Below are 26,427 nucleotides of genomic sequence, written 5' to 3'. Positions count from 1 at the left end.
GGCTCCAGAGCCCTGGAGAGCAGTTGCCGGGTTCACACGGAGTCTGAAGACAAGCGTATCCTGCGGGTGGGCGACTCCTGGAGAGCCCACGCCCAGGCTGGCCCAGGGGTCCGCTTCTCTGCTTCTTGCCCCGTGCCCGCAGGCGACAGAGTGGCTGGTGTGCTCGGGGGGCCTCCCAGGGCGCGGCGGCCTGCGCCCCTGCCACCTGGGGCTACTCCCTTCGGAACCTCCTGTTCGCAGGCGTCGCCTCGGCCGCCCGCTCGGAGCTGGGGCGAGGGGCTGGCGACGGCGGAGGGGGCTGGCGGCGGCGAGCGGCGCGGCCCCAAGTTTATGCTAATCCGCAAAGAGCCCGCCTCCCGCCTCCCCTCCGCGGCCCCAGCCGCGAGCAGCGCCGGCCACTCCGCGGGACGCAGCCGCCGCGAAGCGCCAGGCGGCCGGGCCAGCGAGCTCGGGGGGCCGAAGGGGACCCCGGGACCCTCGGGGCCGGACCGGGGCCGACCAGCGGCGGGGGCGGAGCGGCGCTGCAGGCGGACACCCGGCGGGGGGCACCGCGCGGGGCCGGGCAGAGGCGCGGGGGCCGCGATGGGCCGCCGCCGCCTGCTCGTCTGGCTGTGCGCCGTCGCGGCGCTGCTCTCGGGGGCGCAGGCCAGGGGCACCCCGCTCCTGGCGCGGCCCGCGCCGCCCGGTGCCTCCCGCTACAGTCTCTACACGACGGGATGGCGCCCGCGGCTGCGCCCGGGGCCGCACAAGTAAGCGCGGGCGGGCGGCGGGCGGGAAGAGGGAGAGATGGGCCCGCGCGCGCCGCCGCTCCCACCTGCCCGCACCCGCGGGGGTGTCGAGGCTCCGGGCACCCCGAGGCCGCTGCACAGAGGGGGCGGCGCCCTGGGCCGAGCACCTGCCCAGGCGGGCGCCTCACGCTCCAGGAGGTTGCGGGGCTGGCGAGGAAAAAGGAACCAAGGGGGCCTGGCGCGGCGGCTTGGGATCCTGGCAGTGCCCGCGGAAACCTTTCCAGCGAAGTAACATTTTCCAGCTGCGCTGTGTGCAGATTCCGGGCGAGCGGACCAGGTGGAGGGAGAGGAGGAAGGGCGGTCCGCGCGCTGAGCACGCGGGGCTCCCCCGCCCCGGGCCTCCCCTCTCTCCCCTGGCCCGGCCAGGTAGGAGATGGAGCTGCGCATCGGGGCGGCCGCTGCCCTCTCGCAGTCAGCCTGGCCCCAGCAACCCCATGGGAGCCCCAGCGTGGCCGGGCTGCAGAGCCAGTGCGGGCTCCTGGCTCTGGGCCTGTGCTGTGGCACAGCCGTCCACAGTGGTCGGCTTATGCCAGGCAGCCACCTCCTCAGCCCTTGTGGCTCATCAAGGAGCCTGCTGCCCCCGCCTCAGCTTCTGGTGTTTCGTGGGCAGTGGCTTGCGAACTGGCCTCAGTTAAGTGGGCTGGAGGCTCTGCCTGGGGTGCTGGCTGAACTTGAATTCTAGCTGAATTTGAGAGCTGTTGTAGGAGGAAGAGTACCCACACTCAGTGGGCCTGGGTACATCACAGCGAGCCTCCTGGAGGAGGTGGTACAAAAACTGCTCTGAGAGTAAGGGAACAGGACCAAAGGCAAGGGCTGCAAAACTACGAGGAGAGGTGGATTTCCCCGCGAGCCAGGCAGGGAGGAAGGGCAAGACGTGGTGCTCTCAAAGGAGTCACTGAGTGGGGACTCCGAAGCCTTGAATGCCAAGATAAGGAGTTTGGAATCAGCCAAGGATGGGGGGTGTGGCAGGGCACTTGAGGGAGAATCCGGGCTGGCCTCTTCCCCACGCAGGGAGGGGCAGCCACATCAGGCTCTTGGTTCCAAATAGTGCTTAGCCCAGGGGCCACCCATCAGGGAGGCTGGAATCAGAGACCAGCAGCAGGACTGGACCCCAGACCAAGGGCGTTGGCTCCCAGGGACACAGAGGACAGAAGAGACATGGGGGTTTGGAGCCCTGCTGAGGCCCACAGATGGAGGTGGGAGGGTAGGCGCCTCTGTGGGCCTCGCTCAGCCAGATATTCCAGGGGTGCCGTTTTCTTCTGTAGGGCCCTCTGTGCCTATGTGGTGCACAGGAATGTGACCTGCATCCTACAGGAGGGAGCGGAGAGCTACGTAAAGGCTGAATACCGGCAGTGTGGATGGGGGTCCAAGTGCCCCGGGACAGTCACGTAAGTGCACTCCTCACCTACACACTTGGAATCCCCTGGCACAAGCGCCAGTCCTGCCTTCAGCTGAGAGCAGCTGCCAACTCCACAAGGGGCTTCTTGGACTCGAGAGAGCCCACCTGAGCCCCAACACAGGCCAGAGTAGAAGGCGGCCCCAGAAAAGAGGGTGCCAAGGAGGACCCCAGGGATTTGGGCTTGCAGCAGAGCATCACCCGCACAGACAGGGGCAGGCTTGGGTTGGAGCCCAGGAACCACAGAGGGACAAGGGGAGGGTTCTGGGGGCAGAGGCAGCACAAGGCTAGGAGGAAGTGACAGAGGCAGAAGGTGAGGGGAGAGGAGGGAGCAGAGGGCCCCTTAGGCAATGGCTGATGCCACAGGGGGGCCTGGCAGGCCCAGGGAAGACTGTGGTGACCACAAGGAGGCAGGCCATGGGGCAGGGAGAGGAAGCCGGAGCAGCAGGGCTGCATGTGAGGACCTGTGGGGCTGCATGCACATGGGATGCACAGCTCTGTACCTGGAGAGGTTCATGTGTGTGTGTGGAAACAAACCTGTTGTCTCTAGTGTGTCAGTGGGTGAACAGGTACGTGGCTGAACAGGTGAGGGCATGGACCCTCGCGAGCCTGCCTGTACCCCAGACCTTCCCTTCCCTGCTCACAATCAGAGGTACCCATCCATCTGCCTCTCTGACCGGAGCCGAGGTCCCGGAGCAGGCTAGAGAGGAGTGGAAAGAACTAAGGGGAGCAGGTGGGAGCCAAGAGTGGCCCCCAGGGCAGTGAGGGGGCTGCCAGCGCCAGCTCCAGGGCAGTGCCCCTCCCAGCCCACAGGGAGGGCTGGGGCTGTGTCTGAATTCTCCCAGGTGCTACTGCAGCCTGAGTGGAATTTCTCATGGCAGCATGAGCTAGAGGGGGTCCAAGTGGTCTTGGGAGTGATGGGGCAAAATTCCTGCTTCTCTCCAAGCTACCAGGATGGGTGGGACTTCTACCTGCATCCTTCCCTAACATGACTGTGAGCTTCAGGAAGGCCTGCCCTTACCCCACCCCTGTCACCTTAAGCACAGAAAAAGTAAAGCCCTGTGGGTGATATGGAGGTGGGGAGATACCCAGCCTTATGCAAGTGTCTGCGGGCAGCCCTGAGTGCCAGCTAGGGGGAGGAGCACAGCCCTCAGGTGCAGGATCCCGCTCTCTTGCCCTCCCTGGCCCAGGTACCGCACAGTACTCAGACCCAAATACAAGGTTGGCTACAAGACAGTGACAGACCTCGCCTGGCGTTGCTGTCCCAGCTTCACTGGGGAACGCTGCCCTGAGCACCTCACGGACCATGGGCCTGCCCCACCCCAGCTGGAGCCTGAGCCTCAGATTCCTTCGGGGCAGCTGGACCCAGGCCCCAGGCCCCCTTCCTACAGCAGAGCAGCCCCCAGCCCTCACGGTGAGTCTGCCCAAGGAGACCCTCCAAGGTGATTGGGTTTCTTGGGCTCAGTGGCAGGGACAGGGAGGGGACTGATCCCAGGCTGGCTGAGCTCTGGCATGGATGGGGAGGGGCAAGCCCCAAGCCCCACCTTCACCCCACCATAAAGCTGAGAGAGTTATGCCCAGTGAGAAGGTAGGCTTAGAACAGAAAGTCTCGGCTGGGCGCGGTGGCTCACGCCTGTAATCCCAGCACTTTGGGAGGCCGAGGCGGGTGGATCACGAGGTCAGGAGATTGAGACCATCCTGGCTAACATGGTGAAACCCCATCTCTACTAAAAATACAAAAAAAATTAGCCGGGCGTGGTGGTGGGCGCCTGTAGTCCCAGCTGCTCGGGAGGCTGAGGCAGGAGAATGGCATGAACCCAGGAGGCGGAGCTTGCAGTGAGCCAAGATCGCACCACTGCACTCCAGCCTGGGCGACTGAGCAAGACTCTGTCTCAAAAAAAAAAAAAAAAAAGAACAGAAAGTCTCTTGGGTGGCCTGGCATTGTGACAAGCTGAGAGGGTGAGGCCAGTGATGCCCCTGGGGCTCTCTTCTCTTTCCCAGGAAGGAAAGGCCCAGGGCTGTTTGGTGAGCGGCTGGAACGCCTGGAGGGTGATGTCCAGCGCCTGGCTCAAACTTATGGTACCCTCAGTGGCCTGGTGGCCAGCCCCGAGGATCCCAACAGGATGACTGGTGGCCCCAGGGCTCCTGCTGTCCCTGTGGGCTTTGGGGTCATCCCTGAGGGGCTTGTGGGCCCAGGAGACAGAGCCAGAGGGCCACTAACACCTCCCTTAGACGAGATCCTAAGCAAGGTAACAGAGGTGAGCAACACTCTTCAGACCAAGGTGCAGCTTCTAGACAAGGTGCATGGGCTGGCACTCGGCCATGAGGCCCACCTGCAGCGGCTGCGGGAAGCCCCACCATCGCCACTCACCTCCCTGGCCCTGCTGGAGGAGTACGTGGACCGACGGCTGCACCGACTCTGGGGGAGCCTGCTGGATGGCTTCGAGCAGAAGCTGCAAGGCGTCCAGAGTGAGTGTGACCTGCGGGTGCAGGAGGTACGGCGGCAATGTGAGGAGGGTCAGGCCGCCAGCCGGAGGCTGCACCACAGCCTTGATGGCCGGGAGCTGGCCCTGCGCCAGGAGCTGTCACAGCTGGGCAGCCAGCTGCAGGGCCTGAGCGTGGCTGGCGGGGGCAGCTGCTGTGGCCAACTAGCCTTGATCAACGCCCGTATGGATGGCCTTGAGAGGGCCCTGCAGGCAGTCACCGAGACCCAAAGGGGCCCCGGTGCCCCGGCCGGGGATGAGCTTACGAGGCTCTCTGCTGCCATGCTTGAGGGAGGTGTGGACGGGCTGCTTGAGGGTCTGGAGACGCTCAATGGGACAGAGGGTGGAGCAAGGGGATGCTGTCTGAGGTTGGAGATGGGGGGGTGGGGAGTGGGCGGCTTTGGGACCATGCTGGAAGAGCGCGTGCAGAGCCTCGAGGAGCGCCTAGCAACATTGGCTGGGGAGCTAAGCCATGACGGCACCTCTCCGGGCAGGTCAACTCGGCCCCTCGTGCAGACAGAGCTGGCCGTGCTAGAGCAACGGTTGGTCTCACTGGAGACTTCATGCACCCCGAGCACCACCTCAGCCATCCTGGACAACCTCGTGGCAGAGGTGAAGGCCTGGCAGAGCCAGAGCGAGGCCCTCCTACGCCAGGTGGCCAGCCACACAGCACTGCTCCAGCAGCTCAATGGCACTGTGGCCGAGGTCCAGGGACAGCTGGCAGAAGGGACGGGCAGCTCACTCCAAGGCGAGATCACTCTGCTCAAGGTCAATCTGAACTCAGTGAGCAAGTCGCTCACAGGCCTCAGTGACTCTGTCAGCCAGTACTCTGATGCCTTCTTGGCTGCCAACACGTCCCTGGATGAGCGGGAACGCAAGGTGGAAGCCGAAGTCCAGGCCATCCAGGAGCAGGTCAGCAGCCAAGGCTCCAGGCTTCAGGCTGGCCACAGGCAGGTCCTGAACCTGCGTGGGGAGCTGGAGCAACTCAAGGCTGGTGTGGCCAAGGTGGCCAGTGGGCTGAGCCGCTGCCAGGACACAGCCCAGAAACTTCAGCACACAGTGGGACACTTTGACCAGCGGTTGGCACAAGTGGAGGGTGCGTGCAGGAGGCTGGGCCTGCTGGCTGCGGGCCTGGACAGCTTGCCCACTGAGCCACTGAGGCCCAGAGAGGGCCTGTGGAGCCATGTGGACCAGCTGAATCGTACACTGGCCCAGCACACGCAGGACATTGCCCGCCTCCGGGATGACCTACTGGACTGCCAGGCCCAGCTGGCTGAGCAGGCACGGCCAGGGCAAGCCAACTAGACAGGCTGGCCAGGACCCAACCCCTAGATCCCACCAACTTGGGGAACATCACCCCAGAGCCCAGCCTTATCCAGCAGCGCCTTCCAGCCTTCCCTGGCTAGCCCAAATGGCACTAAGGAGGCCACTGAGGGAATCCTCCATGTGGCTATCCCAGCCACCAAAACCCATGCGCAGTGCTGCACAAACTGGACAGTTCCGGACAGCGGTCAAGGCAAGGATGTCGTGCTTGAAGGCCAGGGTGGACTTGAGAGATTTCACATTCCACTCTCTGCAAATCAGTGTCTGGGCAGCCAGCTGCAGGGCCTGAGCGTGGCTGGCAGGGGCAGCTGCTGTGGCCAACTGGCCTTGATCAGTGCCCGTATGTAAGGCCTTGAGAGGACCCTGCAGGCAGTCAGCACCAGCGTCAGCAACTGCAGAGACCTACAGGCCCACAGCCAGTGGCCTGTCCGCATTGCCCTGTGCCCACAAGCAACAGTCCACAGCCCTTGGTGGCTTCTGTTCCTTGTCCCCTCGGCTTCTCTTCGCAGCCATCAGGACTAGGTTTGTGCAGGAAGGTGATGCCCACTGGAACTCTCCTCACACCTGGCAGCTTCACGGATGCTGTATCTGGACTAAGGACCAGAGGCTGCCAGATGTTTCTGGCTCCTCACGTGTCCTTCAGGACAGAACAGAAGCACAAAGACTCAGCCAAGAGTTCTCTTTATTCCCTTTGATCCTGCCCCAAGGTGAGGGCTTAGGCAGCTGTAGAGCCCCAGGAAAGAATGGAATCCAGGCAATCTGTTTAGAGACCGCCCCCCACTCCAAATTTATCCTTTTCCTTTCCTTCCCCTAAGATGTTTCCGGGCCCTCTGGTGCCCACACTGTCCTCTTCCTTCCACTTGGGGGTGGGGAAATCCTTCCTGCGAGGTCAGGGCATTTCTTTACAAAGTGGCCCGAATGAGGCCAGGCCCTGAGAAGGAGCCCCCAGCTGGAGGAAAGGGGCTCCAAGCCTTGCTTTTAACACCCCTGCAAAACCCCCACCCTCCCAGGATGTTCACAAAAGGTGAGAAATTAAGGTACAAAACCATCAATGGACAACTTGAAAATGCATGTTCCTCAGGCCTATGCAGTTCCCAGAGACTCTGACACCGGTCTCTGCTGAGGCTCCCAGCCTCAGTTTCCCCCACAGCAGCACGGGCCCCACTGTGCTGCTCTTCAGGTCCCCACAGCCCTGCCTTTGGTTCCTGGACATTTGGTATTCTGCCCTCCACTCTGGTACTATCAGAGTAGGGTAGGCTCTGGATTAAAGCTTTTAGCCAGTCTAAAGCTACTTTCTTCAAAGACAGTGGGAGGAGAGGTTGCTGGGGCATCAGCCCTGCTTCCCACCTCTCCTTAGGCAAGAGCTTACCCAGCAGCTGTGAGCACCAAGCTGGCCAGCAGAGGCTGGGGGAGGACTGTCAGGCCAACACCTGCCCCAGCTGAGTTTGGGACTGTCCTTAAGGGAGGTCTGGAGAGGCAGCGGCAGCAGCCGGACGGGGAGCAGGCCAAGCTGGAACCACACTCTCTCAGCCTGCAGGTGTGGGTGTGTGTCATGTGCTGAGATGCCAGGGCACCAGCAAGGGGGATATGTTGGCAGTGATGTCTGGCTTCAGAGGGTACAATCCTGGCTCCCAGGCAAGGGGCGGGGAGAACACTGTGTCCTTGCAGAGGCTGTACCACACTCCCACTGCTGTCACTAATCCTTCACTGAAGCCTCGAGCCTCGGTAGGGCCTCCCTCTTCTCCCTGTCCTATCAAGAGTTACAGCAAGGTCCCAGGTTGACAGGGAGACAGATATCAAAGGCATAGAAAACCCTGCAAGGAGGCCCGGCACGGTAGCTCATGCCTGTAATCCCAGCACTTTGGGAGGCTGAGGTGGGCAAATCACTTGAGGTCAGGAGTTTGAGACCAGCCTGGCCAACATGGTGAAAACCCATCTCTACTAAAAACACGAAAATTAGCCAGGCGTGGTGGTACACACCTGTAATCCCAGCTACTTGGGAGGCTGAGGCAGGTGAATCGCTTGAACCTGGGAGGCAGAGGTTGCAGTGAGCCGAGAGATCATGCCACTGCACTCCAGCCTGGGCAACAGAGCAAGACCCTGTCTCAGAAAAAAAAAAAAAAAAAGAGAGAACCCTGCAAGGGCCCAGATGACAAGCTAATTGCCCCAGGCCAGTGCCACACTGACGCCTGGAGCAGCTGCAGCTTAGCTGGCAAAAATAGGACGCGGAAGATGGGGGAGTATCTCTAGCTGCCAACCAACCTGCAGCCCCCTCCTTCCCCTTCAGTGGGTTTGCCCCATGACACTCCAATTCCCACCCTCCTATACCCCAGGACACCTAGTCAGTCCTGGGCCGGGCCAGGGAGGAGGAGCCAGCCAGGGCAGGTTCAGTCCAGGGTATCAAGGTCCACAGCAGGCAGTGGCTCCCGCCAGTAGCAGAAGTTACTGTATTCAGGGTTGACCAGGTCTGTGCTGGGGCCACGGGCCACAGGTGGGAAGAGGAGCTCGACCACCTCACCAAGCCGCTCATACCTACAGGCAGAAGGGGGCCAGCACTGAGCCTGAGCTGCCACCAAACGACGGCCTCGGCCATGGGAACCCAGAGTAAGGGACAGACTCCCCGGTAAGAGGTAAAATTGGGGCCCAGGGAGAAGCCGGGGCAGGGGGACGTGGCAGGGCATGGGGAACGTGACAGGGTTTGGCCTCACGTGGATTTGTGGTTCTTTATGAGCTCCTGGATGAGCTCTCCCTGGGGGTTGACTGTGAAGATGCGTGACTCAGGGAGGCCCACCTGCCGGTAGGCAAAGACATCCTGTGGAAGACAGGAGGGGCCCATGGAACGGAGGCCTGCAGGCAGCTGGGGAGAGGTGGCTTAGCAGAGGGGAGGGGACACACTCACGTTGGGCCTGTTCCCAAAGGCAGCATAGAAGGGCTGTCCGTGGGGCAGAAACAGCTGCTGGATGTCACTCAGGCAGGCGACCTTGAACACCTCTGGTTTCTTCTCAATCACCTCTCTGGGGTGGCCAGAACCACAGCAGGGAAGGGGGCCAAAGTAGGGAAGAAACCAGAGGGGATGGCAGGCTCAGGTGACGGGGGGTCTGACCCCACCCTCCTTGCCACCTGAGAGCTTAATGCCAGCCTGCTAAGGCTGGCCTGGCAGTGGGCCTGCCTCTCCCCACCAGGGGGCCATGGGCTTGTATGTGTAGGGGTGGTTACCTGTGGAGGGCAGAGAAGAGGCTGCTGGGAGACAGAAGGATGGGGCCCTTGGGGAGGCTACAGCCCCCCTCGCTCACCCACTGCAGGTACCCCTTGGTGAGGTCTGCCATGCCAATGGCCCGCGCTGAGCAGTACAGGAACTTGTACCCATTTCTGAGAGTGGGGGACAGGGTGGCATAGAGCCATCAGAGACCAGCCAGCCCCCATCTGTTTCCCCAGCTTTAGCCTGCCTAGCCCAACTGTGGGACTCTGATGTTCCAACCTTTGCAGGGAGGGGACTTGAAGAGAACGGCCAGGCAGTGGACTCAGCTGGACGGTGCACAGAGTCCTGAGGCCTGGGTGGACCAGGATGGAGAGCGCCTCCCCTCCGGCCTCAGGCCAGTAGATGGGCCCTGATCCTAGAACACAGCCCCAGGGGATAAGCCTTTCGCAGAACTGCAGGCCAATAGAGAGGTCTCAGCACTCCAGGCACCTGCCCTGGCGGCCTCCCTTGTGGGCCCTGCTGGTCCCCAAGATGTCCTGTCCTGTCACTCCCTCTCTAGAGCTGGGGCCCTCGCCTCAGCCCCAGCACCAGCCCAGGCACTCACAGGTGGATTTTGTGATAGAGACTGGTGATGCCGTGGTGTGTCCAGTCTTTCCCCAGCTGGGGCAGGATATGGCCCAGAGCATCCGACCTAGAGTGAGAGAGGAAGGGTTACTCCAAGGCAGCTCCACGTGGCCCAGCTCCAGCCCCAGGATGGCCCACCAGGAAGGGAGGGCTCCTCTCACTCCCCACCACACCCAGCACAGAGGGAGGCGAGTCCACAACCCCTCTCCCTCCCCTTCCCACAGCCAGGTGGGCCTCACTTGGTGATGGTGCCATCGATGTCAGAGATGACCACCTTGTCGTCCCATTTCCACAGGTAGATGGTGGCCTTGCAGCGGCAGGTGCCCTGGTACTGAGTGGTCACACTGAAGACCACATCATTGGCACCTTCTTGCAGGTTCAGGCGCCGCTGAGGCCAGACAAAGGGGGGTGTGTTGTGATTGATGACAGCCAGGCACTGCCTACCTCTCCCCTTACGCCGTGGCCTCTGATCCCCTTGGGCCTCTCATTCTCCTCTTCCTCCTAGCTCAGAGACCCTTCTTGGATTCATCAGAGATAGCCACGCACAGATACATCCGTGCGGGCAGAGGGTGGCCATGCTGATCAGGGCCCTGTCCAGTGCAGGCCACAGGAGCCCTAGCCTCCCTTCACTGCCCTTTGAGATGTAACTCACAGACAAAGCTGCATCCATGACTCCCTGCCCAGGATTCCCAGGCCAGCCCCAAGGCTGGGAGACACCCCCCTCCATAGATGGGGGTCCTGTGGGGATCTCCATAGGAAGCCCCTCCTTGGGGCCAGGGTACCTGAGTCAACATTGTCCTAAGGAGAGGCCTAACCCTATACTTGGTCCATAGGGAAGGATCAGGGCCGCTTCCCACCAAAGCCCTGAGTTGAGTGTGAGCTCCAGGGTACCAGACAGATGGCAGCTGCTTTGTACTGGCTGGTCAGCCCCTCCTGGACACCTCCCGGACCATGGAGCCACAACCATGAAGAAAATATGTTCTCATTCCAGGAGCCACCAGTTACTGAGCTTAGAGAAGATGTGACTTGGGGCCAAGGGTTGCCAGAATCTGAGGGGCTGTCATCATTATCTGATTCTTTTTAGTGTTGTTTCCAAGGGCTGACCTAGAGCCTGCTGGCTCACTACAGATTGATATCTTAGGAGGACCTAAGAGACAGCTTTCCTGGTGTCTGACAGACAAATGGGCTGGCATGAGAAGAAGTGAGCGCCCTGCCCTTTGAGGTATTCAAGTGGAGGCCATCAGGGAGGCTCCCAAGGGGATAGATTCTGGCCTTTGGTGAACATGTGGCTCCCTGGAGCCATTTCTTAGCCGGGTCCTGAGGGACTGTAAGACAGAATTAGCTCAGCCCCTCCCCAAGCTCCACACAGACAACCCACACTTACGATCTGATTGGAGGAGAGGCGGAGGGACTTCTTGTAGGTAGGAGTGGAGGGTAGCAAGGAGGGGATTTTGAGGATCACAGGGCTGTCTGGGGCATCATCATCACTGCTCAGGACTTCTGTCTTCTCCCTGTGGACCACACTGGCTCTCAGGCCATCTCCTCCAGCCAAAGGGCCTTCACTCCCGGGAGATGCCAAGAGGAGGCTGGACCTGTCCGCACCATGCCAGGGCCTACCCAGGGTATCAGTGATCCCTCCCTCTAGATGCAACCCATTTGGAGTGGTGGCAGACACAGGGGTGCAGGCTGGCAGTCTCCACCCAGCTAAGTGACAGCAGAGGGTGCCGAGACCCAGGGCTGCCAGCCCTCAGTGTCTGCCTTGGAGATATTTACCTGAAATACCTAAAGTGTATCTCTGGGCTTATTCCCAACCCCACCTGCTTTGGTTTCAGTCAGGCCATCCTTAGCTGCTCTCCACCCAGCCGTAGGCAGCTGGGTCACTTCAGATGTGGAAAAAGGAAACAAAGTCAGCTGGCTTATTTGGGCTGCGAGAGGCCCTGCCCCTCCTTAATAGGGATCCCCTTGTCTGGGGCAGGAGCCTGAGGACCTGTGCCAGCTCTGCCATTTCCTGGTTGTGGGCCAGGAAATGTGTCTCTAGGCCTCATTTTTCCCATCTGTAAAATGGGGCCATTTCTCAGAAAGAAAAGGTATAGAAGTGCTTGCGGTGGCTCACGCCTGTAATCCCAACACTTTGGGATGCCAAGGTGGGTGGATCACCTGAGGTCAGGAGTTCAAGACATGCCTGACCAACAGGGTGAAACCCCGTCTCACTAAAAATACAAAATTAGCCAGGTGTGGTGGCGGGCGCCTGTAATCCCAGCTACTCAGGAGGCTGAGGCAGGAAAATCTCTTGAACCTGGGAGGTGGAGGTTGCAGTGAGCCAAGATCGTACCACTGCACTCCAGCCTGGGTGACAGAGCCAGACTGTCTCAAAAACAAACAAAAACAACAAAAAAAGAAGTGCTTGGTGCTTGGGGAATGACAAAAAAAAAAAAAAACCCACAGCTGGAGACAGGGTGCTGGCTCCTCCCTGCCGCCCCCCGACCCAGGGCCATCTTTCCCAGGCTCCCACTGCAGAGCCCCGATAGGGGGTCTCACTCACCCCTGCTGCTCCTTGGCTGCAGTCTTCTCCCTCTGGGCACTGCACTGTGGAAAGAACATCTATTAGTGAATCCCACCTCCTGCCCTGTGCTGGCCCTGGCCCTGCCCCTCGACTGTGACTACCCACCTCCTCGGCCAGGAAGTCCCTGCGTCGCCAGGAAAACCACCATCGCCCGCCCTTCCGGGGCATCTTCTCCCTCTCCAGCTTGTCCATGGTGCTCTGTGGGGCAGATGAAAGCCATGGCAGTGTTTCCTGCACCACATAAACCTCCTACCTTACATTGTTCTTGGGACCCTCCACACATGAGCCCAGAGTCTGGGCCAACCCTAGGGCAAGGTGCTGTCAACATCTGGAAGCCAAGGAAGTGTGCTCACCTCCATCCTGGGATTCCAAGCAATGACTCGGGTGAGCTATGCTCAAAAGACCAAGGGCTATTCCTGCCCCTAGCCCTGATCCCTAGCTCTAACCCAGCCTCAGCCTGGCCTCCAAATCTTGTGGATCCATTCCTCTACTACAGTAGTTAAAAGCAATGCTTTGGGAGTTTCTCAAGATCTGATACTCCCTATGCTGTGACCAAGTGACAGCAGGGAGAACAATCTTTGGCCGGTACTCCCCTCAACCTCCAAGACTGCCCCAGGCAACCTCCTAAGGTCGGTGATCCTATTCCACGAACAGCCCCCTTTTCTGTATGTTACCATAACTATCTGGTTGGGGCAAGTTGACCTCGTGAAAAAATGTTGATTAGATCTACGCTATTATAGATAACCCCAGGCAGAGCCCAGGCCAAGGCCCATCTTGGGGACACACCAGCATCCTACAGACCCAAGTCAGGAGGATGTGGGCTTGGGCTGGGAACAGCCAGGGGGGCCCCTTGAGCTGGGAACAGGCTGGGGGCAGGGGTCTCTCAGGGGCCTCAAGCGGTGGGTCTGTCTGGGTAAGGTGAGGAGATCCAAGCAGGGAAGGGACCCTTTTCCTTCCCACAGACTCTGGGTCCTACCTCAGACCCTGTACCAGCCAGAGGATGAAGCTGTCATCCAATGGCAGTGACAGCTGTCAACATCTGTTAGTGATGCTCTTTGGGCAAGCCAAGAACAATAGGCCATGCCAGGTCAGTGTGGTGCCTTGGATTGCTCCCAGAGGGGCAGGTACAGGTTGGCACAGGCTGGCACTGCCCAGGAGGGCACCATCCTCTACGAGTAGGGGAAGGTGGCTGGGAAGACCAGGGAAGAAGTTCTGGGAAGAGTAAAGAGGCTAGGCATACCCTCATTCCTTTCCCTCTCTGGGCATCATACATGCTGTTCCCCACCCCTGGCCAGCTCAAGGCCCATCCATCCTTCAATCTCTGCACAGCGGGCACTTGCTTATCAAACCCCCTTGCTGTAGGCTCTGCAAGCACTGCACACCTGTCCTTCCCAGCACTCAGGGCTGAATTATATTCATCTGGGTGAGTCTTTGGTTAACTTCGTCTTCCTTCGAGAGCAGGGATAATTTTGTTTTGTTTATTCATGACTGTCCCCAGCCTAGGCCTGGGACATAGTAGGTACTCAAGAAACGTGTGCAGATAAAGAAAGTAAGCACCCTTCAGCCCAGCCTGGAGGAATAGTCTTCAGGCAAGGTGAAGGGTGCAACTTCCATTTCCCAAACCCCATATTTCAGATGCAAAGGCTTCCCCATATTTCAGATGCAAAGGCCTCCTGCTAAAGACATGTCCTTGTGTAAGCATCTGTTGGATTTTTCTTCCCCTCTGGTTTGTCCTGAGCTCCTCTGAAGTCAAGTTTCAATACAACAGGATTCAGCCATGGCCAGGAAACCAGGGAAGGGTGGGGCAAGGCTTCAGGGACCTGTGTCGCCTCTCCCAGAGTGAGTCTTGCAGCCAGCCATCCCCTGGCCCCCAGGCCCATCTCTGTTCACCCTTCACTTCCTTGCCAAGGGTCTCCCTGCCCTGAGTCTATGGCTACCTTCCCCAGCAGGGGCAATGGTGCTCTAACCATTACCTTGGGCAAGTTTTTCTGGAAGGCTTGCAGGGAGAGGATCACGGGGGCAGCCACAGCCCAGTTATAATGCCTAGAGAGACAGAACAGGGCATCAGGCTGCAGCAGCTGCAGGGTTGTGAAGAGGGAACTGACTCTCCGGCCGCCAGCAGCCCCAGCTGTGGGACTTACTTTCCATTGATTTTCACCACTAGGTTTGGGTCATCCAAAAGTCCGGGGTTTTTGGTGAGGTCCTGGTAAGAGACGCTGTGCTGGTTGAATTTCTCTGGGCACAGAGGCAGAGTGAGGGGTGAGGCTGGCACATCCCATGTGACCCGCTGCCCCAGCCCCCTGGTGCTCCCCACTCTGCTGCTCACCTCCTGTCGGTTGGCTTTGTAACCTGGCAGTGCTCCTCCCTACCTGTGGTTTTTACACCTGTTCCCACCCCAGGATTCACAGGATAACTCACAACTTAGCGTCAAGCGTTTTGCTTCATGGGGACTTGGGAAGGTCCAGCCCCTGCTGGCGGAGTGTGGGCTGCACAGGGCAGACAGCTGCAGGGAAGCCCAGCCTCCCACCTCTACTGCCCCACCCTCACGGTCCTCCCTGCCCTCCCCATCCTCTGGGCACAGCACCAGTCCTCAAAAGGGCTTGGCCATAGTCGAACATACCTAGGGAGATGTCCCGGCTGTCAGCCAGTCCGCCACAGAGGGACAGTGCTATTGTATCCACTGTGTCCAGAGTGGGTTCAGGTTCATGTTCAGGGTTGGGGTCCCTCAGGGACTTCTGACTGCTGGGTTCACTCCATCTTCTGGCCCCCAGCCCAGACTCACTGCGGGCAAAGGGGCCAACAATGACAAGAATACGAGGAGGGTGGGAGATGGGTCCTCCCTCCTCCCAGGCCCTTGATAGTGGACCCTTGGCCCCAGGAGCCCAGACTCAAGACACCCTGGCATCCAGAACCCAGGCACCTTTGGGGGAAGTAAAGCGCTGCATTCTCAGAGTCCAGGGAGGGCAAGTCGTCCAGGTAGATGTCACTGGGGCCCAGGTGCTGGCTTCTCTTTGGGGAGCCTGAGGGTTGAAGAGAGGATATATGTAGAACTGACATGTGCTCAGCAGTGTGGACAGTTAAGTGCCCTCTGACTCTGAATTCTCTAAGGCAGTGCTGCCCAGCAGTACCTTCTGCAGTGATACAAATGTCCCATGTCTGCACTGTCTGATACATTAGCTGCTAGCCACATGTGGCTATTGAGCACACTTGAAATGTGATCACAGTGTGACAGAGAAATGGAATTCTAGGCCGGGCGTGGTGGCTCACACCTGTAATCCCAGCACTTTGGGAGGCTGAGGCGGGTGGATCACAAAGTCAGGGGATCGAGACCATCCTGGCCAACATGGTGAAACCCCATCTCTACTAAAAATACAAAAATTAGCTGGGCGTGGTGGCATATGCCTGTAGTCCCAGCTACGCAGGAGGCTGAGGAAGGAGAATCACTTGAACCCGGGAGACGGAGGTTGCAGTGAGCCGAGGTCGCACCACTGCACTGCAGCCTGGGCGACAGAGTGAGACTCCGTCTCAAAAAAAAGAAATGGAATTTTATATTTTAATTGCAATTAATTTAATTTTAATTTTTAATTTTTATTTATCTGTCACCCAGGCTGGAGTGCAGTGGTATGATCATAGCTCACTGCAGCCTCGAACTCCTGGGCTCAAGTGACCCTCCTGCCTCAGCCTCATCAGTAGTCGGGACTACAGGCACATGCCACCGTGCCTGGCTAGTTAAAAAAAAAAAATTTTTTTTTTTTTGTAGAGATGGGTTCTCACTACATTGCCCAGGCTTGATCTTGAACTCCTCAAGCAATCTTCCCACCTCAGCCTTCCAAAGTGCTGGGATTACAGGCATGAGCCACCATGCTGTCCCTAATTTGATTTGAAATAGCCACATATAGCCAGTGGCTACCGATTTGGATGGCACAGGTCTCGTGCTTTCCTAGCACTTTTTGATAAACCTGAGCTTGTGAGCTGGAGCCATCTGAGTCTGCTCATCTCCCCGACTTCCTATCCCGACTGTCTTCCACTTCTCGCTCAAGGCATGCCAGCTGCTTTCAATTTCTGGACATGAAACTTCTCTCCAGCCTTACATCCCTGGCACATACTGTTTCCTCTGCCTAGAATTCCCTTCCCCTGCGCCTCACTTGGCTGACTCTTCATTATCCATGTCTCAGCTCCAACATCACCTTCTCGGAGGGGCCTTCTCTGACCACCTGGTTTAAACAGCTCCCATTCCAACCAATGACTATGCCTGTGGCACGCCCTTCCACACACGCAGCATCTGTCTCCCACACTGCACTGTGAGCCTCATGAGGCTGGTGCCAAGAACAGCACCTGGCACACAGCAGGTGCTCGAAATGTACTTGAAGTTCCAGCACCCACCCAGGGGACAGAGCGAGGCCAAGGAGGCAGTGGGAGACACCCAGCGTCACTCACCTTTCCCCCTGGAGACCCTCTCTGGCTGCCCGGTGGAAACTGGACCCTCCAGAGTGGCCCAGCTCCATGACTTGGAGGCAGGAGGGAGGCCCATGTCCTCAGAGCTCTGAGTCCTGGTTTCCTCTGTCTCTGGGGTGTGGAGAGGGGGACCCACTAGAGTGGGATCCTCTGTGTCAGGCTGAAGGTCAGCACCAGCATCTGTTTGCTGGATTGGGAGTCCCAAAGGGTCCACGTCGCCAGCCACAGAGGTAGAGGGAGTGCTGGGTCCTCCCCAAGGAGGAGAGGTTGCCCCAGCTCTGCCTTCAAGGACCATTGAGGACTCGGGCCGCTCAGCTCTGGCCACCTTCAGTGGAACAAATGGAGGAAGATGTGGGCCAGGGCAAGGCCCATGCCCCACAAAGCTTTGGGGGCGGTGGCCCGAGTTTCAGTCCCTCCATCCCTGACCCATGGGGGCCACAGAGCCCCTGAAAGGCAGGGCCTGGGGTTGATACAGAGGGACCCACCTTAGGCAGCCTCCCCCAGGCCCACTGCATGTGGGACTCGGCTCTCAGGGTACTGGGCTCCGGGGTCCGCACCTCCAGCTCCGAGTCGCTCTTAGGGGATGTTAGCTCACCTGCTGAGAGGCTGCAGGAGACATATTCAGAGGCCTTGAGCCTGCCTACCCATCCCCGCTGCTGCCCACCCCAGCCAGGGAAAAAAATATGTGCAACCTATATTTATGCCTGTGTTGAATCCAGAATATATAAGGAATATGTAAAGATCTAAAGAGTATATAAATATATGAATAACTTATACTAATCAACAACAAGAAGACAATCCAGTAAGAAGAAGGATGGGAGGGAGGAAGGAAGGAAGGAAGGAAAGGAAAAAAAAAGAAGATGGCAAAGTTGTAGCTGGATTGCCTAATGGGCATAGGGTTTCCATTTGGAGGATGGAACGTTCTGGAACTAGATAGTGGTGATGGTCATTCAACACTGAATGTACTTAATGCCACTGAACTGTATACACTTTGAAACAGTTAAAATGGTAAATTTATCTTATGTATATTTTACCACAATTTAAAAAATCAATAAAAGACTTGAACTCTTTACAAACAAAAAATACGAATGGCTGGTAAACACATTAAATGGGTTCTGTGTCATTAGTCATCAGGAAAAATGCAAATGGAAACCTCAGACCTTGATCTGGAGTCCTGGCCTGCAGCCCACCTGGACTCTCACCTGGCCTGGGGGGGCCACTCGCCATCCGAGTAGGGGTAGATGTCTTTGGGCTGTGGTGAAGACTTCTCTTCCAACTGGACACTGCTGAGGGGCCACAAGGAAATGGTCACTGATCGGGCAGGATGCCCCAGGCAGGAATAGAGCCTGGACATCAGGGGCTTGGTAAGGTGAAGGAACTACTGCTCAGAGAGGTCAAGGCCCTTGCCCAAACTTACACAGCATGAGCAGAGGAAACAGCACTTGAACCCCCAAACTGGGGTTCAAGTCCCTTGGTCCTTACCCTGGGGGCTCTGGCCTCAGCTTTTCCGGCAGAGACAGCTCACTCTCAGCGCCTGCCTCCAGTTCCTCTGGACTAGAATCATTTGCCACTGCATCCTCCTTCTGCTTGGGTTTCCTCCTGTGACGCCTCTTCCTCCGCCCAGTGGAGACCATGCCTGCCATGACGAGGCCCTCAGGCTCACTGGCAGTGCCCAGCTGGGAGTCCGAGGGGAAGCCAGACAGACCCCCCCAAGGGATGGGTGAGGTGCACAGGCCGGGAGGCACGTGTTCCTGTGAAACAGACCAAGAACTGAGGTGGGGGGCTGACCCTAGTGGGGCTGCGCTCACCACACAGTCATCTTGAGCCTTGCCTGGGTCCCAGCCCTGGAGTGAGCTCATTTAGGGTCAGGAAAACAGGTGTGGAGGCACCAGCCTGGCCCTGTAGCCACTGCTGGCCTCAGAGCTCCCCAACAGAGCCACCTGCCACCCTGGCAGGCCAGGCAGAGATCTTGGCATCAGCCTCTGATCTCCTCTTCTACCCAAGTCTATGACAGCAGACATCTACTTCTGCTTTAAGATTCAGCCAGATGTCTCCTCCTCCAGGAAGGATCCTTGGCTATCCCTCTCCCAATTCCAACATCCCTCACTGCAATGACCAAACAATTCATCATCCATTGTTTACATGTCTAGCTCCCAGACCAGTCTGGAACTTTCTTTGAAGGCAGAGGTCACCCGTCGTCTGAGTCTATTGCACAGTGTCTGGCATACAGTAGGGACTCAAAGTTTTTCAAGTTCTGTTTCAACTCCTCTGCTGGCTTCTGCTGGGCCCTGCCTCCCCTGTGCGAACACCCACCACTTACACACTTCTAGGTTCCAGCCGCACGGAGCTGGCACCAGACCCAGGACAAGCCAGATGTTATACTTCCCAGCCCCTTTCTTCAGCTCCCACCTCCTCTCCAAGCTGCCTGGGGAAGGCCTCCTTTTCATCCCGCAGGGGCCCAGCTCTGGGGTCCAGTCTTCTGAGAAACCGTCCCCAACTTCCCAGTAAATAGAGTCAGCTGGTACCCTGGCCCCTTCCTCTGGGCCCCCACAGCATATCATGTGTGCCAGAGGCCAGCCCCAACTGATACCCCTGCCTCAGACCTCTGCTGGTGGGGTGCTCCCAGGGAAGGGCAAGGATGATGACAAATCCCAAGGCTCTGCCCAGAAGAGGCACAGGAAAGGGGTGAGTGGGGCAGGTGCTGTTAGGAGGGCAGACTCACGTCATTGCTTTCCAGCTCCTGAACAAAGAAGGCCTCCCCGCTGTCCCCAAGCTTCATGTGCAAGTCCACAGGCTCCCCATTGATCTCAATGTCTACCTGCAAATGGAAAGCGGTGGCAGGGACATGGGCCCTCACGCCCATGCTTCTGACCACAGGCCTCCTGGCTGGTCCTCCAGTGGCTCCTTGCTGCCCCAAACACCGTACTTGCTGGGGTTCCTTCCCTCCGGACCTCAAGTGCCTGGCTGCTCCCCATGAAGGGGGGCTCTGCTGCATCTCTGCTTCCTCAGAGAGGCCTTCACTGAGCTCTGTACCCATCTCTCCCTCACTCACACTGCCCCACTGTCTGAGCCTCATTGTACTTGTCACTGTCTCAGTCTTCTTGTGTATTGCCTGGTTTCCAAGTTCTTCCCTCTCTCACATCCACAAGAATAGGGACGCGATCTCTCTTGTGATCACTGTGTCCCCAGCCCCCAGGTTATTGACTGCATGAACAGTGGTGGGAATTTCGGTGTCCTGGCCCTTTGTGGAGTGTTTTCTATAGATTATCTCATTTAATCTTTGCAACCCCTTGCAGTAGCTCCTATCATTACCTCCACTTTATAGATGAGGAAACTGAGACTTTGGAGATTTGAGTAATTCGTTAGGAGGCAGCCTCACAGCAAGTGAGCCTATGAAGCCAAAAAGGCTGAGTCTACAACCCAAGCTACTAGCCTCTTAGATACACTGTTTCCCACAGGCTACACTTTTCTATTAGGATCCTGGAAACGTCACAGTTGCCTCAGTGTGAATTGTGATTCACACCCTAGACCTTGCTGCTAACAAAAATCTCTGCTGTGCTTGCCTGAGCCCAGTGAAGGTGGAATGGATTTATTTATTTATTTATTTATTTATTTATTTATTTTTATTGAGACGGAGTTTCACTCTTGTCATCCAGGCTAGAGTGCAATGGCACAATCTTGGCTCACTGAAGTCTCTGCCCCCCGGATTCAAGCGATTCTCCTGCCTCAGCCTCCGGAGTGGCTGGGATTACAGGTGCCCACCACCACACCCGGCTAATTTTTTTATTTTTAGTAGAGACTGGGTTTCACCATGTGGGCCAGGCTGGTCTCAAACTCCTGACCTCAGGTGATCCACCGGCGTTGGCCTCCCAAAGTGCTGGGATTATAGGCGTGAGCCACCATGCCTAGCCTCAAGTGGATTTATTAAGAGAGAGAAACTAACATTTGAGTATTTCCCACATAGCTGGCCCTGGGACAGTATTATCAGTTGCTATTGACTTGTCCCACCAGCATCATTAGGCAGATAAAATCATATCCATTTGTGCAGGTGAAGTAACTGGGCTCAGAGGCATGAAGTGACTTACCAAGAACACACAGGTAAGGTCTTAGTAAACTGAGCCAGGTCTGACGGCCCCAGCACTGGGATGAGCCCTACTGGTCTGTTTCCATGAGAAACTAACTGTGAACCCTCCCAGACCAAAACCCCCAAATCAACTCAAAAACCTTCAAAGAAAGTACAAACGAAGGGAAGCCTGTCCAGAGGACAGATCCCCACCTAAGGGAGGCCCCAGGTCCTGCCCTGGGACTGTAGTGGCTGCCCCAGCTTAAAAAGCCCACTCTGCAGTAGCCACCTCAGCCAGCCTGAGCACTCACCACCTTCTCCCGTGACCGCAGGACGCCCAGCTTGCCAAAACGCACGTGGAAGGGTGAGCACTGGAACGAGCCGTCCACCTGCTTCACCACCAGCACGTCAATGCCGCCGCTCAGCGTGGCTGGGTTCAGGCCCCAGTACAGCTCCTTCACCGTCCCAAACACCGTCTCCGCCAGCTGCCCCACGTAGTTCATGGCTGGTGCTGGCAAAGAAAGGCAGTGGCTTGCACAAAGGTCTGCTCCAGCTCCTCCACAAGAAGCTCCTGCAGCCTGACCACTCAGACCCCCAAGTTTACATTTGCGTCACGCCTTGGAGCGCCTTCGCATAGATGGCAGCAGCCGTGCGATGGAAGGTACACCTGTAGACATGGGTCTAACCCCAGCTTGCCCACTGCCCTGCTAAGGGACCCTTGGGCAGCCGCCTCCTTCTCCAAGTGCCAATCTCCACATCTGTAAAATAGGGCACAAGGTAAAACAATACCCAGTTGCCTTGTGCCTCTAAATGCCATGACTAATGATAATGACCGCAGTGTTCCGTGGGTACGGCTCATTTCATCTTCACAACAACCCTGTGGGGCTGGCTGAGCGGGTGTCATTATTCCTGTTTACAGATGAGCCAGCAGAGGCTCAGAGAGGTGGAGTGACCTGCCCAGAGCCCCAAAACTATGAAGGAGGGAACCTGAGATCTGAACCCAGGTTTGTGTGGTTCTACTGGGATGGTCCAACTGTGAAAACAGGAGGGGGTAGGAAGAGGGGGTAGCCTCATTAGATAGCAGGCCCAGGGCCCTGCTGGATAATGGGTGACTGTGCTAATGAGTGCTCTTCTTTTCCCAGGAAGTGGGAAGGAAGGAGCCTCCACTTTTCCATCTGAGAAATGGGCTCAGCTGTCTTGCTATCTCCTGGTCCTGTGAGTTGGAAGGTGTCTTGCTGGGCGATTGTAGCTGACTTATGGGGGACCAAGGGTGGGAGCACCCAGGTACTCAAGGCTCTGTTCAGCCCCATTCCTGGGGTCAGATGCTCAAGGCAGAGCATCCCCTATAGCTGGGGGCTTAAGGCCCCAAACTACAAATTCCTTCCCAGTTTCCCTGGTGGGAAGCCTGTCCATGCACAGCCTGACGCCAACGGTGTCCAGGCTATAGTTCTCAGACCCCAATTTCAACCCTAACCCCAGCTCCTCAGACCAGGGCTGAGCTGTGCTCAGACCCACAATCAGGCCTTGGGCTGGCCTCAGCCCACTGAAGCCGCTCCCTCTCCCAGTCAGACCAGTCTCTCCAGCTTTCCCACACCAGACAGGGCTGGGTAAGCCCAAAGCAGGAGGCTGAGGCGGCCTCAGAGAAAAAACAGGGCTATGATGAGAGCCTCCTCCAAGCTGGCACAATGCCTGCCCCAGCAGCTTCAGGTGATCACCCTGCCCTCCTGGCCAGGCCAGTGGCCTGCCGCCCCTCTGCCTGCCAAGACCCGAACTGTCCCACCTCTACAGGGCACTTTCTTCTCTCAGACCCTGGGTCAGAACCCCTGGAGGACAGCCTGCCATGCATGACCACTTAGCAAAGAAGATAAGTGGCTTACCCAAGGTTAAGTGACTTTGTAGGTGAGGAAACTATTCAAGCTCTTCTAAGCCGACAGGCCATAGAAGGGGTATAGGGAGGGGAGAGAGGGAGTAAAGACTCATATCCAGCTCTCCTGACTCTAGAGCATGGTCTCCTTCCACTCCATGCTTCCAAACCACCCGAGAGTTGGCTGCATGGCCCATGGCCACTTCTGCACAGCCCTGCAATGCCTTGCACTCAAAATGTGGTGTGCACCAGCAACAAACATCAGCATCAGCATCACCTGGGAGCTTGTTAGAAACAGAAACTTAGGCCCAACTCAGCCCTACTGAATCAGCATCTGCATATTTTTCTTTTCTTTTCTTTTTTTTTTTTTTTTTGAGACAGGATCTCACTCTGTCACCCAGGCTGGTGTGCAGTGGCACCAAAATGACTCACTGTGGCCTCAACCTCCCAGGCTCAAGTGATCCTCCTGCCTCAGCCTCCTGAGTAGCTGGGACTACAGGCATGTACCACCATACCTGGCTAATTTTTAAATTTCTTTTGTAGAGACAGGGTCTTGCTATGTTGCCCATGTTGGTCTCAAACTCCTGGACTCAAGTGATCCTCGCACCTTGGCCTACCAAAGTGCTGGGACTATAGGCGTGAGCCATTGCACCTGGCCTAGCATCTGCATCTTAACAGGATCCCCAGGTGATTCCTGCAGCCTTTCATGTGTTTGAAAGGAACTGCTTTTGTGTTCCCAGTCCACAGTCTACTCTTGGAAGAGCCTAAACAACAAGACCCCCACCTCCACAGCATTTCTCAGATAATGCCACATCCTGCCCATCCTAGGACATCGGATGAAGCAGTGGATTCTTTCAGTCTATGCCAGAGCGTCACAAACATAAGACACAATTAGAATTGCCAAAGTGAAAATGGGATGAAATGAAACTCCTTGGACCCCTAACATGTCACTCAAATCAAGTTTATCTGCAAGGCACCTGCCATGTGCTAGATGGGACATTTCCACTTTGGTTTCTCCCTACCTAATGCCAAACTCTGAATATAGGTCTGGGGAGACAGACTGGTGACAGACACTTGGTGGGCAGACCTCTAAACTACCGTGCCCAGGAAAAGCAGAGAGGACTCCAGAGGCTTCCAGGAATTAAGGAGCAAGCATGGGGAGGGGCAGAGCCGGGGTTGGGGCAAAGGTCCATCCAGCTGGAGGTCCAAGCCTGAGCTTTCTGCCCTATTAAGCCCTAGTGCAGTTTGTCAGCTTCGGCATTACTGCCCTTTGGGGCCAGATAATTCTTTGCTGGGGGGTGGGTGGGTGCACTGTAGGATATTTAACAGCATCCCTGGCCTCTGCCCATTAGATGCCAGTAGCACTTCATCCCCCGCAGCTCCAGGTTGTGACAGCGAAATTGTCTCCAAACATTTTTAAATGTCTCCTGGGGGACAAAATTGCCCCCAGCTGAGAACCACTGATCCAGTAGAAAGGGCCGAATAGCAGAGATGGCACCCAGGGTCCTACTCAGATCCAGCCCTGGAGTATTCTCAGGCAAGTAACTGGCTGGCCTCAGTTTCCCCTTCTGTGAACCAAGGCCTCAGTTTTTTAGACCCATCTCAGCTCTAATGTCACGGGAGTCCAGAATTCTCTCCTCTCTCTGTTCCCCCCACTTCACCAATGGATGTCCCCCAGCATTTTGGGGGCCTTCTGTGAGCCCCCCACATCTGCCTGCTCAGCATGTTGGGGGCTTCCAGTGAGCCCCCCACATCTACCTGCTCAGCATTTTGGGGGCCTCCTGTGAGCCCGCCTCTGTCTTCACCTATCCCTTAGGCACCCCCTTTTCCCAGGACCCAGCTCTACCTCCTTGTTCATTTCCAGACAGAGGAGAGCTCTGCTTGGCTCCCCTCTATCACCCTCCACCCACAAACTAACATGTCTAAAATCAGCCACTTCACTCCTCACACCTTCCCAGGAAGCCGAATACCCCTTAGGACTAGTCACTACCCCTCCCTCCCTCCCTAGCCCTCTGAACCTTCTCGCCCAATTTCCTGCTCATCCAGCCCCTCCTTTTTCCAGCTGTCCTAGGTTGAGACTTTATAACCAGATGCCCAGATCACGGGTGGCCACAGGACATTAGGAGAAAAGGCACCAGATTATCTGGTGCTGATCCCCACTCTGCCATTTGCTAGCTGTGACCATGGGCAAGTGACTTCATCTCTCTGACCCTCAGTCTCAGCCTCCAAAATGGGAATAACATCAGGCGAGTGTGAGTAACTAATGACTTTGTGTAAAGCCCTGGAATGCAATAAAAGCCTGTATGTACACCTATCAGCAGCAGCATCATGACAGCCCCACTCATGCAGGCTGGTCCTGTGGGCACTGCAGGTCATACTCTGATGAACTGCCCCTGCCAGCAGTTGAGAGTTTGGACTTCTTTTATTTATTTATTTATTTGAGATGGAGTCTCGCCCTGTCACCCAGGCTGGAGTGCTGTGGCGCGATTTTGGCTCACTGTAAGCTCCGCCTCCCGGGTTCAAGCAATTCTCTTGCCTCAGCCTCCCGAGTAGCTGGGACTACAGGTGTGTGCCACCACGCCCGGCTAATTTTTTGTATTTTTAGTGGAGACGGGGTTTCACCGTGTTAGGATGGTCTCGATCTCCTGACCTCATGATCCACCCGCCTCAGCCTCCAAAGTGCTGGGATTACAGGCGTGAGCCACCACGCCCAGCGGAGTTTGGACTTCTTAACTTGGCACTCAAGGCCGTGCACAATGGTGGCACCACTATTTGCAAAACGAGCATGTGCGCTCCACGTAGGCCTCACACCCTACCTTGGGGATGTTCACAGGCCTTCCAGGCTAGACTACAACTCTAGCACAGGGAAGGCAGAGCAAGCTGCCCTAGGACTGGGCTCTCAGCCCTCGGGGCTCCCAGATTTGGGTGAATGAAGGGTGTGGCTCTCCACCGAGGACCAGAGGGAGCAGGAGAGTAAGCACTCCTAGTGCCCCAGTAGAGAGAAAGTGCCACCCCAGCCCCCAGCAGCTACAGCATCTGACCTGCCCAGTCTCAGGGCAAGCAGGGCAAGGGCCAGTCACTGTTTTGCAACTGAGGACACTGGGTACCAGAGAAAGTGGCTGTCCTCCTCAAGGTCACACAGTCAGGCTGGGGTAAAGCTGGGCCAGCCTCCCCTGGGAGGTTTCGACGTCTCCTCTCCAGACTCTACGTTCTGGGTGTCCAGGGGGCCTGCAGCCGCTGGGCCAGGGAGAGAGGGACAAAATGAGGCCAGTCCCTCCACCCCTGCGTCCCCATCTTATAGCTAGGGGTGGACCTAGGCCCGCGGACAGGAAGGAAGGAATGTAGGATGGCAGGACAGATGGGCAGGGCGGGAGGGGAGAGGGTCATCTCTTCTCCCCCCGAGTTGGGCCCTACCTGGGGAGCTGCCCACTGGAGCTCCTGGACTCAGAGCCGCCGCCTCTACCTGCGTGCACAGGATCCACAGGTGAGTGTCTTCGGCCCTCACTCACTTGGCGCTTCCGCGTCCTCTAAGACAGGGTGAGATCACGGCTCCACTCCTTCTACGATCCTAGTGCGGCCTCCACAGGCCCCAATCTGCCCAGGCTCCACTCCCTGGAAAGACCCCGCCCCTGCTCCGATCCCCGCCCAGGGCGCCCTTTGGCCTCTGAG

The 26,427-nt window shown here is 57.4% G+C and overlaps 3 protein-coding genes across 12 annotated transcripts in view; 2 read left to right on the top strand and 1 right to left on the bottom strand.

Moving 5' to 3' along the window:
* The first annotated feature begins 255 nt into the window (after positions 1-255).
* On the top strand, positions 256-7,277 carry EMILIN3 (elastin microfibril interfacer 3). The gene is made up of 4 exons (XM_054467363.2): positions 256-749; positions 2,054-2,176; positions 3,375-3,598; positions 4,186-7,277. The coding sequence occupies exons 1-4, from the start codon at positions 331-333 to the stop codon at positions 5,970-5,972; spliced, it is 2,553 nt and encodes an 850-aa protein (XP_054323338.2). The 5' UTR covers positions 256-330; the 3' UTR covers positions 5,973-7,277.
* Positions 6,656-26,421, bottom strand: LPIN3 (lipin 3). 8 transcript variants are annotated; one of them, XM_054467358.2, is made up of 21 exons: positions 26,173-26,421; positions 21,206-21,405; positions 19,554-19,649; positions 18,314-18,582; positions 18,034-18,117; positions 17,317-17,437; positions 16,814-17,156; positions 15,297-15,396; positions 14,997-15,157; positions 14,518-14,611; positions 14,350-14,419; positions 12,482-12,574; positions 12,356-12,399; positions 11,198-11,324; positions 10,053-10,201; positions 9,794-9,880; positions 9,207-9,359; positions 8,890-9,004; positions 8,699-8,802; positions 8,329-8,522; positions 6,656-7,740 (listed from the first exon to the last, which is right to left on the bottom strand). In XM_054467358.2, the coding sequence occupies exons 2-20, from the start codon at positions 21,395-21,397 to the stop codon at positions 8,378-8,380; spliced, it is 2,547 nt and encodes an 848-aa protein (XP_054323333.1). In that variant the 5' UTR covers positions 21,398-21,405; positions 26,173-26,421; the 3' UTR covers positions 6,656-7,740; positions 8,329-8,377. The 8 variants fall into 8 exon arrangements, 7 of the variants coding, with proteins under 7 accessions (XP_054323333.1, XP_063515657.1, XP_054323334.1 ...); XM_063659587.1 differs by having other exon boundaries at positions 18,034-18,114; XM_054467359.2 differs by having other exon boundaries at positions 6,656-8,522.
* Positions 20,358-26,427, top strand: part of ZHX3 (zinc fingers and homeoboxes 3) — a 168,949-nt gene continuing 162,879 nt past the window's right edge. For 2 of the 3 annotated variants that reach the window (XM_054467344.2, XM_054467351.2), the window contains exons 1-5: positions 20,364-20,409; positions 20,880-20,929; positions 21,227-21,555; positions 21,814-21,898; positions 22,037-22,109. The gene's annotated coding sequence lies outside the window, so the exon portion shown is untranslated. Of the gene's footprint in view, positions 20,410-20,879; positions 20,930-21,226; positions 21,556-21,813; positions 21,899-22,036; positions 22,110-26,427 lie in introns of all 3 variants that reach the window. The other variant, XM_054467353.2, reaches the window with a different exon arrangement.

This window comes from Pongo pygmaeus, chromosome 21 (assembly GCF_028885625.2).
Source record: "Pongo pygmaeus isolate AG05252 chromosome 21, NHGRI_mPonPyg2-v2.0_pri, whole genome shotgun sequence".
Classification (NCBI taxonomy): domain Eukaryota; kingdom Metazoa; phylum Chordata; class Mammalia; order Primates; family Hominidae; genus Pongo; species Pongo pygmaeus.
Note: the sequence above shows the minus strand (reverse complement) of the source record. Positions and strands in the feature narration are given on the sequence as shown.